This window comes from Hibiscus syriacus, unplaced genomic scaffold, assembly GCF_006381635.1.
Source record: "Hibiscus syriacus cultivar Baekdansim isolate YM2019G1 unplaced genomic scaffold, ASM638163v2 tig00116962_pilon, whole genome shotgun sequence".
Lineage (NCBI taxonomy): Eukaryota > Viridiplantae > Streptophyta > Magnoliopsida > Malvales > Malvaceae > Hibiscus > Hibiscus syriacus.
In genome coordinates, this window is record NW_024063488.1 from 3,097,220 (window position 1) to 3,111,036 (window position 13,817).

At 34.7% G+C, this 13,817-nt stretch overlaps 2 protein-coding genes across 2 annotated transcripts; one reads left to right on the plus strand and one right to left on the minus strand.

Moving 5' to 3' along the window:
* Positions 1 to 1,178: 1,178 nt before the first annotated feature.
* Positions 1,179 to 5,260, plus strand: LOC120190328 (vacuolar-sorting receptor 6-like). The gene is made up of 12 exons (XM_039193418.1): positions 1,179 to 1,511; positions 2,239 to 2,931; positions 3,544 to 3,632; positions 3,710 to 3,779; positions 3,864 to 3,947; positions 4,025 to 4,101; positions 4,177 to 4,258; positions 4,347 to 4,429; positions 4,512 to 4,575; positions 4,656 to 4,784; positions 4,862 to 4,965; positions 5,056 to 5,260. The coding sequence occupies exons 1-12, from the start codon at positions 1,217 to 1,219 to the stop codon at positions 5,173 to 5,175; spliced, it is 1,890 nt and encodes a 629-aa protein (XP_039049349.1). The 5' UTR covers positions 1,179 to 1,216; the 3' UTR covers positions 5,176 to 5,260.
* Positions 5,261 to 7,487: 2,227 nt separating this feature from the next.
* LOC120190330 (protein SUPPRESSOR OF FRI 4-like) lies at positions 7,488 to 10,987 on the minus strand. Its single transcript, XM_039193420.1, has 6 exons — positions 10,774 to 10,987; positions 9,810 to 9,911; positions 8,945 to 9,071; positions 8,335 to 8,696; positions 7,778 to 7,881; positions 7,488 to 7,698 (listed from the first exon to the last, which is right to left on the minus strand). Exons 1-6 carry the CDS (start codon positions 10,850 to 10,852, stop codon positions 7,675 to 7,677), a joined length of 798 nt encoding a protein of 265 aa, XP_039049351.1. The 5' UTR covers positions 10,853 to 10,987; the 3' UTR covers positions 7,488 to 7,674.
* Positions 10,988 to 13,817: the final 2,830 nt, after the last annotated feature.

Here is a 13,817-nt window from a genome sequence, read left to right on the forward strand (position 1 = left end):
TTTTAAATTCTCTTATATTTTATAATTTTTTTATATTTTTTATTAATTATCTAATTTCGTATCTCTTAAATTTTTAGACTTGAGCGTAATTAAACATAAATTCCTACGTAGGTGTATATATATATATCCTATATTTACTATATTCCGCTGAGAGCTAAGTTTCTTGCAATTTCCCTAATCAAACTCATTCTTCACTAAATTATTGGCTTACACTTGTCCTCCTTGCTATATGTATAGATACATACAAGTCTTGCCTAGCTAATTAGATCTGATGATCAAGCACATTGGTTCCTGCTTAATTAATAAAAATGAAGAGAACAGGTCGTTTTCCCTTAGGATCAAAGTAAACATTACTAAATTAGAGAAAAAATATTGGAGAATTTATAAATATTGTTTTTTTTTTCCAAAGGGTCAATGTTACTCTGTAGTAAACTTAAATTATCAATTTCTCGTATTTTATTTTTTACATCAATTTAGCCCTCAAAATTGTTTAGGATATTTATCTTAGTCCTTGAAGTCCATTGACCGTTTTAATTAACTGAATTATGCGACTTCTGTGTTTTTGAATTAAGTGATTATGTTAAAATATTTTATTAAACACAATAATTAGAACAAATTCTAATTTTTTATTATTATTTATTTAAGTGAGATTAAGGGATTAGATCGAAATTTGAGGATTTTTCCTAACCGTTATATTTAGTAAATATTTTATTATTTATTTTTTAAATACATGTCACTTCATCATCAAGCCATATTTGTAATATTGGTTAATTTGGAAATTACTAGTGTTGATAAACGCGGAAGACTAACAGACTGTTAGTCAAAACGGACTTTGAGGATTAGAATAAATAATTTATACAACTTCGATGATTAAATTAATGAAAAAAATAATACCAACAAAATTGAGAAAATAGATTTACTTCAGAGCAACAGTAACCTTTATGACCTTGAAGCATTTTTTTTTTTATTTTGGTGAGTAGTTGAAATGTAGCCTTGGCAATGAAAAAAATGGTAGTTCTGATGACTTAGTCCACCACCCACCCAACCACCTCTCTTCCTCTGTCGTTAACTTCACGTCACAGTTTGATTTTCACAAAGCAATTAAACCATCAGCTGCTCTTCTCTCTCTAATACTATTAGCCATCTTTTTAATTTCCTGAAGAAAACAAACACAACAAGTCCAGAGCTGCTGCTGATTACTTTCTTGAAGACGAGGATGACATGGTTATGCATGATGGTTCCTGTTTTATTAGCATCCATCCTTGTGTTGGGTGGAGTCTCTGCAAGGTTTGTGGTTGAGAAGAACAGCATCAGGGTGTTGTCTCCATTGAGTCTAAGAGGGAAGCACGATGGTTCCATAGGTAACTTTGGGATACCAGACTATGGTGGGTTCATTATTGGCTCTGTGGTTTATCCAGACAAAGGAGCTAATGGCTGTGAGCCCTTTGATGGAGGTCAGCCCTTCAAGTCTAAGTCTCCCCGTCCCTCGGTTGTCCTTCTTGATCGTGGAGGTATTTCTCCTTCCATTTCTTTTCAACAATATTGCTTAAATCTGTGTATAGTTCCTTTTTTCTTGTATATTTCTGGGCAATCTTTTCTTCACACTTTTTTCAATGCTAAATTTGTCTTCTTTGACTTGCTTTCTTAAGGATTTCATTCGTTTAGTACTGTCCACTGCTTTTCTTCCCTAACCTTGCTGGATTTGCATGTGCACATGTTTTCATGATTGATTGCTTCTGAAAGAAAAAAAAACTTTTTCCAGCAACAACTAGGTGCAGTTTGTATATTTTATGTTTGTATTAATGTTCCCTGTTCCTTTTTCAAATATTTTACTCCTAGCGTTTTATTTTTTTTTGATTAAAATAGCCTTTGTTGAATGAAAATTTTAAGATGACGAACGATCAACACATGTTGTTGACGTAACATTTTTACATGCACTTAATTAGTAACGTGCTACATACCATATCTTCGCTTTAGGTGACATGGCACATGCTACGTCATCACTTTGAATGACGTAATATATGTCACGCCAGTGTAAACCGTTACTCGACTAATAGTTCTATCCAATAGGGGTTATTTTGACCAAAAATCAAAACGTTAGGACTAATATGCTAAAAAATGCATGGACCAAAATGACTATTTTTATAAACATCGGAAACTAATTTTGTCATTATGCTTTTCATATGCCATTCATCATCAAATCATAATTATTCATGACTTGTTGTGTTGCACTTGTAGAATGCTACTTTGCATTGAAGGTATGGCATGCCCAACAGGCTGGGGCTGCGGCAGTATTGGTGGCAGATAGCATAGATGAACCTCTGATAACTATGGATTCTCCTGAGGAAAGCAGCGATGCGAATGAGTACGTCGAGAAGATCGGAATCCCGTCGGCTCTGGTAGAAAAGTCTTTTGGTGACAACCTAAAGGAGGCCCTGAAGAAGCGTGAAGATGTGGTGGTGAAATTAGACTGGAGGGAGTCGATGCCCCACCCGGACCAGAGGGTCGAATACGAGCTGTGGACTAATAGCAACGATGAGTGCGGCGTTCGTTGCGATGAGCAGATGAATTTTGTTAAAAATTTCAAAGGCCATGCCCAGATACTTGAAAAAGGGGGTTACACTTTGTTCACACCACATTACATAACTTGGTATTGTCCTGAAGCTTTTATCTTTAGCAGTCAGTGCAAGTCACAGTGTATAAACCGAGGAAGATATTGCGCTCCCGATCCGGAACAAGATTTCGGAGAGGGATATCAAGGAAAGGATGTGGTGTTTGAGAACCTGAGACAGCTCTGTGTGCACAGAGTTGCCAATGAGAGCAAGAGGCCTTGGATTTGGTGGGACTATGTCACAGATTTTCATATCAGGTGTTCAATGAAGGAGAAGAGATATAGCAAAGAATGTGCTGAGGGTGTCATGAGTTCTCTTGGTAAGTTATTTTTTTTTTGAGAAAATAATCTCAGTTACCGAAAATGCCTTATAATATACGATTTTAATCAAATTTTTTTTGATTTGCCAAAATGACCAACAAAATCGCAACGCGATCTTAAATTCGCAAAGCAAACTTTAATTTTTCAGCTCAGTTTCCAAATTCGCAACGCGAATATCCAGATTCGCAACGCGATTGTAAGATTCGCAACGTGATTTTGAAAAATATGTTGCGATAGTTAAAATGTGTTGCGAAAGTTTGAAAAACGTGTTGTTGCGATAGTCAAAATCGCGTTGCGAATCTGGAAACTGATTTACGATACTGGAAATCGCGTTGCGATAGTCAGAATCGCGCTGCGATTTACATAATCGCAATGCGATAGTCAAAATCGCAGCGCGAATCTGGAAACTGATTTGCGATACTGGAGATCGCGTTGCGATTTAGAGATCGCATTGCGATTTTGTTGGTCATTTTGGTAAATCGAAAAAAAATTGGTCAAAATCGTATATTATAAGATATTTTCGGTCACTGAGGTTATTTTTTTTTTTTTCTGATCGGATTTTCGCTTATCTTCGAGCATTCTTGCTTAACTGGCTTCATATGCTTAACCAGATTTGCCTATTGAGAAAATTAAAAAGTGCATGGGTGATCCTGAAGCCGATGTCGAGAATGAAGTCTTGAAGCAGGAGCAACAACTTCAGGTACACCTTTCTCTTCTTCCATCTTAAATAGAAGCAAATATTAGCTTGCTAAGTTTGCTACAATCTATGGAATTCAGGTTGGCCAAGGCTCTCGTGGTGATGTTACCATTTTGCCGACATTGGTCGTCAACGACATTCAATATCGAGGTTTGTTACATATCATGTTGGTGGATGAGATTGCAAAATTCCTATTGAATGATGCTGAATTTCTTGTGTTTCCTTGCTATGAAGGAAAACTGGAGAGAAGTGCTGTGCTTAAGGCAATCTGCGCCGGATTTAAGGAGACTACCGAACCTTCAGTCTGCTTAAGTGCAGGTAGGTTGGACTTTCTTACATTCTACACTAGGATTACATTCAGGAATCTTAATATCGGCTTCGTATTATTTTAACAGATATCGAAACTAACGAGTGCCTCGAACGAAATGGCGGATGTTGGCAGGATAAACGAGCTAACATAACAGCATGCAAGGTAAAGTGCAGAAAGTTTATAGACAGTTCAACTTTTCAATTCCTACTAATAAAAAGAGATGTTGAATTTGTTTAGGACACATTCAGGGGAAGAGTATGTGAATGCCCCATTGTGAAGGGGGTGCAGTACAAAGGAGATGGTTACATATCTTGTGAAGGTGCAGCTTTTTCCCTTGTGTTAAATTAGATTCAACACCGGCAATGCGTTTACTCGATCACTACTTACCATTTCTCATCCGTTTACAGCCTTTGGACCGGCGAGATGCACGATTAACAACGGAGGTTGCTGGTCTGAAACAAAAGATGGATCAACTTTCTCTGCTTGCACAGTTTAGTCATTTGTTCCTTACTGTCCTTTTTCTCCAATGATTTTCTATTGTCCCGCTAAAGCCACTCCATTGTATAAAGCAGGAAAACCAATTAAGAGGTTGTCAGTGTCCACAAGGCTTTCGTGGGGATGGTCATAAATGTGAAGGTGCTTTTACCTTAACTTGTTTCTCTAGTCTCCATTACAGTGGAATTTGTTCATCCCCCATCTGTTGTTCTTTTCTTCAGATATCAACGAGTGCAAAGAACGAAGTGCTTGCCGGTGCGATGACTGCTCCTGCAAAAACACTTGGGGTTCATATGAATGCAAGTGTAAAGGGGATCTTCTCTACATAAGGGATCAAGATGCATGCATAGGTAAAATCATGAATTCAACTTATGACAAACGATTTTTCTTAAACGGTATTACCAATTGTTGTTCATCCTTGTTGCAGAGAGAAACGGGTCGCGCTTCGGGTGGTTCATCACATTCTTGGTCCTGGCAGCCGTGACGGCCGCCGGCATAGCTGGGTATATATTCTACAAATATAGGCTCCGGGTAACTGAACTTGACATGTTGCTTTATATGTATCATGACATGGTTAATGGGTTATACGTGTTGATTAATTTGTTTGTTTACACTTTACAGTCATACATGGATTCGGAGATCATGGCGATCATGTCGCAGTACATGCCGCTTGACAACCAGCAGCATAGCAATGAAGTTGGTAGTGAGGCACAACCATTGCGACAAAGCTCAACAGCATAAACAAAGGTAAGCAGCTGCGCTGTTTGCGGATGGAGGACGATATTACGAACCGTCGCTCGTCGGAAGTATGGATTAGCCCTCCTCTGAGCCATCTATACATATACATATACATATACATATACATATACATATACATATACATATACATATACATATACATATACATATACATATACATATACATATACATATACATATACATATACATATACATATACATATACATATACATATACATATACATATACATATACATATACATATACATGTATACAGCTCTTCTGAAATTAACAAAAAAAAAAGACTTGTTTAACTGCTATACAACCACGCCCACCATGAGTAATCGTTGTACACAATTTTTCCTTCACGTAGAAGAGACATCTTTTGTATACTTTTAGTTTTTGTTCTCCTCCTCTTTGTAGTTACTGTTGTGTTGTGTGCACGTATATATAAGAGTTGATAAGTAAACAAATATAGACTCATGTCAAGAGCCATACATATAACTTTGAAAAAATAGAATTTTCTTTACTAGATTCAAAGTCAAAAAAATTTGACTTGACTCAACTCATTATTTGGTTAATTCATCTTGGCTCGAAAAAAATTCAAATAAAATTCGAATAACTCGAAATCTTTAGTAATTAGTTGATTAATTTTCAATTTCAAAATGAATCCCTCAACAAAAAGCCATTCAAATTAAAATCAATTAGTACCATGAAATTACAAATTTTTAGAATTGAATTTAGACGAAAACTTGAGCAACTCGACTTGAAAAAATTTCAAATAAACATGAAGACATGGTCATGATGAGAAATTCGGGCTACCTTTGGGTGTTTGTTTCACCAAATGTACCCAAGTATGAAAAATACATTTATACACTCTTCAAATATCAATCCTTCAATAAAAATCCATATGCTATAAATAAATTCAAATGAATATCCTAACAATGTTAATAACTCAAATTATATTTCAGTAACTAAATTTTAAAATTTAAATGAAAAGCAATCCACTTATCTTCTCTCTTCTTGCAAAGGAATACAACACAATTACATCTGCCTCGGTCGCCATAGCCCACCTAAAAAAATGATCCGAGAATTTGGGGACCCAATCCCCCTCTTCTTTCCAATTCAGGGGGCATTAATCCCAGGGAAATCTCAAGATGCATTCCACTCCTCCCATCTAAAATGCCTTTCGACCCGCAAGTCTGCTTTCCAGGATCCTTCTGTCTATTGCTGCATCAATTGAGCTCATCTGAAATCAAAATCCAAAGAAAATGATCAGGAAGGAACCATCACAATCCTCACTTGGATAAAACTTTTTCGTTCGAAGCTTGGTCCTCTGATCGTGTGCTAAAGATACCAAACTTTGCAAAAGAAGCTGACCTGGAATAGTCTGAATTCCACCATCAATGCTATTTATTTGAGCAAAAACCTGTTGGGTATCATCTTGTTCCACCCAAACCCCCACACTTTGAAATCGAGCATAGGGAGAATAATAGCATTGAATAAAATCCAAATTTTAAGTGATTATGTACACGCATACATACATACATATTCAGTTCTAAACCGAATTCAATGCTAAACAAGAAATTCTTAAGTGAATTGCACTTACCTAGGGATGGCAACGGGCTGGGTTCGGGCCGGGTATTGGTCCCCCGTCCCCGTCCCCGTTTAAAAAACCGGTACCCGTCCCCGTTTAAAAAACCGCGAGGATTTAAACGGGGATCCCCGTCGGGTAATCGGGGAAAACCGCGGGGAAACGGGTATCCCCGTTTAGCATAAACAGTTATTTAAACGGGTATTGGGTCGGGTATTGGGTCGGGTATTGGGCCGAGAATCGGGCCGGGTATATATATATATATATATTTAAATTAAATATATAAATATATATTTTTTATTTAAATTAAATTTATTAATATTATATATATATATATATATAAATAATTATTTTTAATATTTATCGGGTCGGGTATCGGGGCGGGTAATCGGGGCGGGTAATCGGGGCGGGGATTACCAAACCCGTCCCCGTCCCCGTCCCCGTTTAAAATAAATGGGTTCTCCCCGTCCCCGTTTATCATCCCCGAACCCGACCCGTTTAATTCGGTTTTCGGTTTTCCCCGTCGGGTTCGGGTTTTTTTGCCATCCCTACACTTACCAACAGAAGGGGAGAAACACATAATTGCCTACTTGAATCTTGACACACAAATTGCTTGCAAAGAGGAACAGTAATATTTTAAAATAAAAGTAGATGCCCGTCAATCAATGGGAATACTCGAGGAAAGGGCCCATATGGATCCTCCACAAATTGTGTTTCTCTTTTAATATAGAGCAAGTAAAAAAAGTAATCACATGAAAATACCTCATCAAATAGGTAACAAGCGCATAAACAACTGAATCTGAAAACATGAAACATAAAGCCTAGCCATCTGGTTAGATGCACAAACCAAGTCCATATACTTGAGAGAGAGTTAAAACTTACCTGGCTATTTTCATCATGAATCCTCTAAAAACATTTTGCAATCATCATCTAGAAAATAGCAAATAAAAAACTCAATTAAAAAGGAACCGACCATGGACATTTCCTCGTCATCCCAAACTAAGTAAACCTCGTTTACCGCCGGCTGGATAGCAGGAGCTTTATTTGAGATAACAGGGGGTGGTCCGGTATTTGGACCGGAGGCATAAGAATGAGAATTGACACCAGCTCCACCTATAAGACAGCAAATAGAAACATAAGTTACAAAAAGATGAAGCAAGTTAACTTAAAATGAAGTAGAAGTAATACAACAGGGAAGATGAAAAGGATTAAAAATTATGTCAAACACATTGCAGGATCTAACTATTAATTCTATTTCTAATGAAATTATAAATGCATGGGAGTGACAGTGGTGGGCTACCTCACCTGCAATTGTTGAGTTGGATTGTGTCACAAAAGACAACTAAATTATTAATTGCTTAGAAAGGGTGCTTTAAAAAAAATTAAAGTCAACCCTAATAAAGGACGGCAAACGCCAAAATAAGGTCTTATAGTTTTTGCCAAGTTTTACTCTCTCCACTTTACCACTAAGTTTCTTAATAGTCAACACTGAGTGCAAGTTAGTTTTTATATAAGCCTGTAGACAACTAACACTGTAGATACAATTTTTGTGTCTAGTCATAGGAACTGTCACAGAAACACTACCACTTGAATGCACTTCGATTGAACTTTTTCCTTCTGCAACACTTGATGGCAAAGAAGCAGAAAATGTTGAGCTCTGAGTAGGTACACTATTATTGACAACAGGGAACAAAGGTTGGGATACAGGAAGTGAAGGTGTTGATGTTGGCAATCCAGGTGGACCAATTTGTGAAGGCTGGTGTAAAGGTGATGTTGAAGGCACAGCCAAAGGAGGCCTCACACTTTTCACTGGAAATAATGGCTGCTGCACATATCCCATAGGAGCAGATGGAGGAACTGAAGCTGCAGGTTGTGGACAAGGAGGCACTGTCCAGGAAACAGGAGGTACAGGCACTGCAGCATTATATCTGAGGCAAACAACACATTAAATAGTAAGATTAACTACATTAACAACTTTTGAAGATGAAGAATATCCTTTCAAATGCATACTGAAATGCTGCATGATTTAATGTACACACATGACGAGTCACAATGAAAGCGACAATGATATAAAAAATCCAATTATTCTTAAATAATGCCAATTCTATTCCATAATCCAAATGCTTCACAATAAATGGAAAGAGTTTGCAAGGATAAAAGCTGAAAGAGAACATACAATGACCGCACTGCCCCTAATGTTGATTGAGGAGGATATCCAACACCAAATGGTCCTGGCATCAATCCTCCCACAAGCTGAGTAGATGGGACACCCAGTTCGGCAGCTTTTGATGGATCCTCATCTTCTGCAAGAAATTTTATTTTATGAATTAGGAAGACAGTAGCAAACAAAATATCACAGTCAATATGCAACAGCATTAAACTTGTTAGTTAAAACATCAATTACAATGTGAGCACTCCAAGAACAATTACATCTAGAAAATATTTGAAAATAAAATACTAGTTCACATAAAGTAGAATTCATGAAAAATGCAGAAATCTGTCAACCTCATTTTATACACATCAGTTCCGCCTGCAAAGTGATTACTTACCTTAGAGAAAAAATATGAAGCCTACTTCCTTCTCTTAAACAAAAACGTGCATCCCCATTTAACTTTAAAATGTCCCCTTGATTTTACTCACCTATGTTATTACAATAATATTTAAGAAAGGCACTTTTTAGTACTTGTTTATTCTTCCATAAAAAAAATGAAAGCAATGTTTGGGTGCAAATACAAAAAGTATTTTTAGCGAAAATAATATATGAAAACCAGAAAGCATGATTTAGATCAATGCACATCCATCGTGTTTTGCTTACTCCTTCACGGATACATTTCATTCACTACTTGCTTTTTCTGCATTAGAAAATTAGAAAGAGCAAACTAAAAGCAAAAAAAAAACACTCAAGTAGAAAATGCAGCAATTAGATGGCATTTAAGCATACAAATATACATAAACATGTACTTGTATGTTTGTGGGCAGAAACTCAAGCTATCATCATTTGATGTGGAACATGATTATAAATTATACATCTATATGTACACCTTCTTCTCCATAGTGAGTAGCTAGTACATCAGGTGGGATTCCTTGCATTCCGTATATCTCAATGTCAATTGAATCTCTGCCAGGTTTTGCATTGGGGAACCCTTTAAAAGGATTAATGTCGTCAGTCCAATGCAAAGTTCACTGACAGAAAAAAAAAACATAGTAGGCTCCAGCCTTTACTTATAGACAGCTTTTGAAAATAGAACTTATGGGTGCACTCTAAAAAACACTTAAGATTCAAACAGTAAGTATAACTTCTTAGACAACTTTTAAGAAGCAAGGTAATGCGATAATTTGAAAGAGGTTACTCACTTTATGTATTTTAAAATTATTTCAGGAGCATCTACTTATTAATTAATATAGAGAAATAACTAACTAGTTACCCATCCTTTTATCTTGTGTGCAGAAAGTGCATGGAATGCAACTTCTTCTAGAGAACAATAAAACTGGGGAAAAGAACTAATAGCTACGGCCTACGCTCAATAATATAGGTTTCATTGTGTTGCCAGATCCCCAAATTAATTATTCATCTAAAAGCGGAAGGTATTTAGGTAACATTTGGCCATGGAACAATATCTTGTAGTTAGAAAAACGTAGGACGTGTTATTTGCCTCGGCCAAGTAGGAAAATCTGAAAAGGCAAATGCCAAAGTACAAAGAACTAAAACCTGGACAACTTTTGCTTTCTTCCATTGTGCAATTATATTTCCTTCCAAGACCTTGGGAACAAATTTCTGATAAACCGAAAAAGGAAGCGCTTACATAACATAAATCTATTGCAAAAAAGAAAATACTATTGAGAAAATGCACCACAATATCCCCTAAAATTAAAGGGGAAAAATTATTTGTGAACCCAAAAAAACCCCTAAAAAGACGAGCAGAAAATAAGAAAATAACATTAAATCGAATAGAGAAGCAATTGGAAAAGGTGTATGAGTAAAATTAGGATAGGGAAAGGAGATACTTGGTGACGGACTCCTTGTCAACCTGGAGAACATGGATAGCCATACCACCGACGGTGGAGAGCTTCTTGTGACAGACATCGCACTTGAAGTGCTTGGCCTTCTGGTACTGCACCAGGATCTTCTCGTCGTCAAATTCTCTGTCACAATAGTAACACCATACCTTGGACGGAACTGTTTTCTTCTTCCTTATTTTAGGTTGGGGTTTTTCTCTGATCTGCGATTTCTGTCTTTAATCTATTAATTTATCTCTTCTTTTATTTTCAATAGACGGGTTGGGTTTATAATTTTAGGGTAAAGTATAGTAATGGTCACTGAACATTTCTGAAGCTTGCATTTAAGTCCCCCAACTTTTAAAACTTGCAATACAGTCCCTCAACATTTATTCCGTTTGCAATATGGTCCCCCAACTTAAACCACCGTTAGAAATTAGGGTAAATTATATAAAAGGTTATTGAACTTTTCAGACACTTGAATTTAGGTCCCCTAACTTTTAAAACTTGCAAAACAGACATCAATTTCATTCTAAACCCCAATTTCTAAAGTAATTCAATTTCATTCTAAACCCTAAATTCCAAAATAATTCAATTAAATTCAATTATGTCAGATTTATTATTATTTAATTTCATTTTATTTCATGTGATACTTATTTTTTATATAAATATAATAGTATAATTCTTATCTGTTGAAGAAATTTTTTAATTAAAAAAAGTAGTTAGGATATAGAAGAGGTTGAAAATAATTCGAATTTTAAATTTATAAAATGTTATTTTGACGTATAAATAAAAGTGTAAACTACTAGGTTGACAACTTAACTATCTAGCCCTTTTTACTTTTGTCATCGATCTTTTAAATTTATCAATCATACAACATAATTATTTAACTGTTTCAACTAAGCCACTAGTCGTTACCAATTGATACAAATGATGAAGTGGCAGTTAAAAGGAATTGACATTATTATACATTCAGTCTTTATTATTTATATAATCAATTTGATCCTAAATTAAATAGAATTTAATAAATTAATCATTTAATTAGGATCTGACATGTGTTAGCACATGATCATGACACGTGTCATTGGTGACACATGTCACCACCTAATTATTTATATATGCTATCAATTTGGTCCTAAATTAAATAAAATTTAATAAATTAATTATTTAACCAGGATCTGACATGTGTTAACGCATGATCATGATATATGTTATTGGTGACACATGTCACCACCTAATTAGAAGAAAATTAAGTTACAAAGAAGTAAAATTTGGGTCTTGGGCAAACTCAAACCTGAGTCACGCAAATGAAAGATACAGGGTGGAGCCACTAAGCTAACACCATCGTTTGTGTTAAGAGATATACAATAATACATATACTAATAGTATGACCAATGCCAGAAAAAAAAGAATATAATGGAAAATGGAAATAATGAGATTTGAACTTCGGCAAAAAAATTGAAAGCAATAAATGATGGGAAAATATTATTATATTTTTTTACAATAAAAAATATTATATTTGATAAATTGTTTGATAGATTTAATATATTTTTTAAATATTAGTTGATACAATATTTTAAAAGAATAAATTTAAGATTTATATATTTTTAAACTAAATTTAATAATTATATTTTTCATATTTATAATTCATGATTATATATATAATGAGTATTTCTAATATAATTAATAATTTTAATTTCTTATTAAAAATAAAATATTCAAAAAATATAAATGATTCATACATTAATATATGAATATATTTTTTTTATTTATACATCTAAATATAAATATACATTTATTTAAATATATGTTTATTCGTATATTGAAATATTTTGATTAAAATATAAACATATTTTAAATACTAGTTTATACAAGAAAAATAAAATATATCAAAAATATAAATGATTCATACATTTAAATATAAATTGAATCATTTATATTTTCTATACATCTATATTTAATAAGAAAATAAAATTATTGGGGGACTGTTTTGCAAGTTTTAAAAGTTGGGGGACCTAAATTCAAGTGTCTGAAAAGTTCAATAACCTTTTATATAATTTACCCTAATTTCTAACGGTGGTTTAAGTTGGGGGACCATATTGCAAACGGAATAAATGTTGGGGGACTGTATTGCAAGTTTTAAAAGGTTGGGGACTTAAATGCAAGCTTCAGAAATGTTCAGTGACCATTACTATACTTTACCCATAATTTTATTTCATTTATTTATGGGTAAATTGTGTGAATAGTTCCTTTTGTTTAGAGTCTGACCAACTTTGGTCATTAATTTAAAAATTAAGCGTAAATGGTCCATCATATTATCGGTCCATCCGATTTAAGTCCCTCTGTTATTAATTTCTGTTAACTCCCTTTTGTTTAAGTCTCTAACATGATTGAGAGACTAAAATTGAATGAGAGTTAACGGATGAGGGACTAAAATTGAACAAATTGATAATATTAGGGACTAAAATCAAAAGGATCGATAACGTTAGAGACCATTTCCCCTTAATTTTTAAATTGGTAATCAAAGTCGGTCATGCCGAAAACTTAGAGGACTATTCACATAGTTTACCCTTTATTTATTTATTTTCCTAAATTATATTATAGGGTAAATTACAAATTTTGTAACCCCTCGGACCAATGCGGGTGTCCTGATCCGATCTGGGGTGTCACATTAGGACCACCGGAGCGACCCACCGTAAAAATCTCAGAAAATTTAACATTTTAATTAAAACATGTAAAATCATAAAATGATTTATAAATACAAAAGTAAAATTTGACAGTATTTAGAAATAAAAATAGTTTTCCATACTCATATATAAAAACAAAATACAACCTACATGCCCCTAATCTCATGCACCGTACTCCGCAAGCAACGCCGGTGGAACTCCCCTACAGAAGTCAATAGTTGTGCTGGTACGATTCTATAACTTGAAATAGTGAGTAACAGAGTGAGCTTTGGGAAGCTCAGTAATACAGAACTACCTATTGATGCTACAGGACATGCAGATAAATGGAAAGCCATATAATTTCCTTATTTAAACAAACATATACAG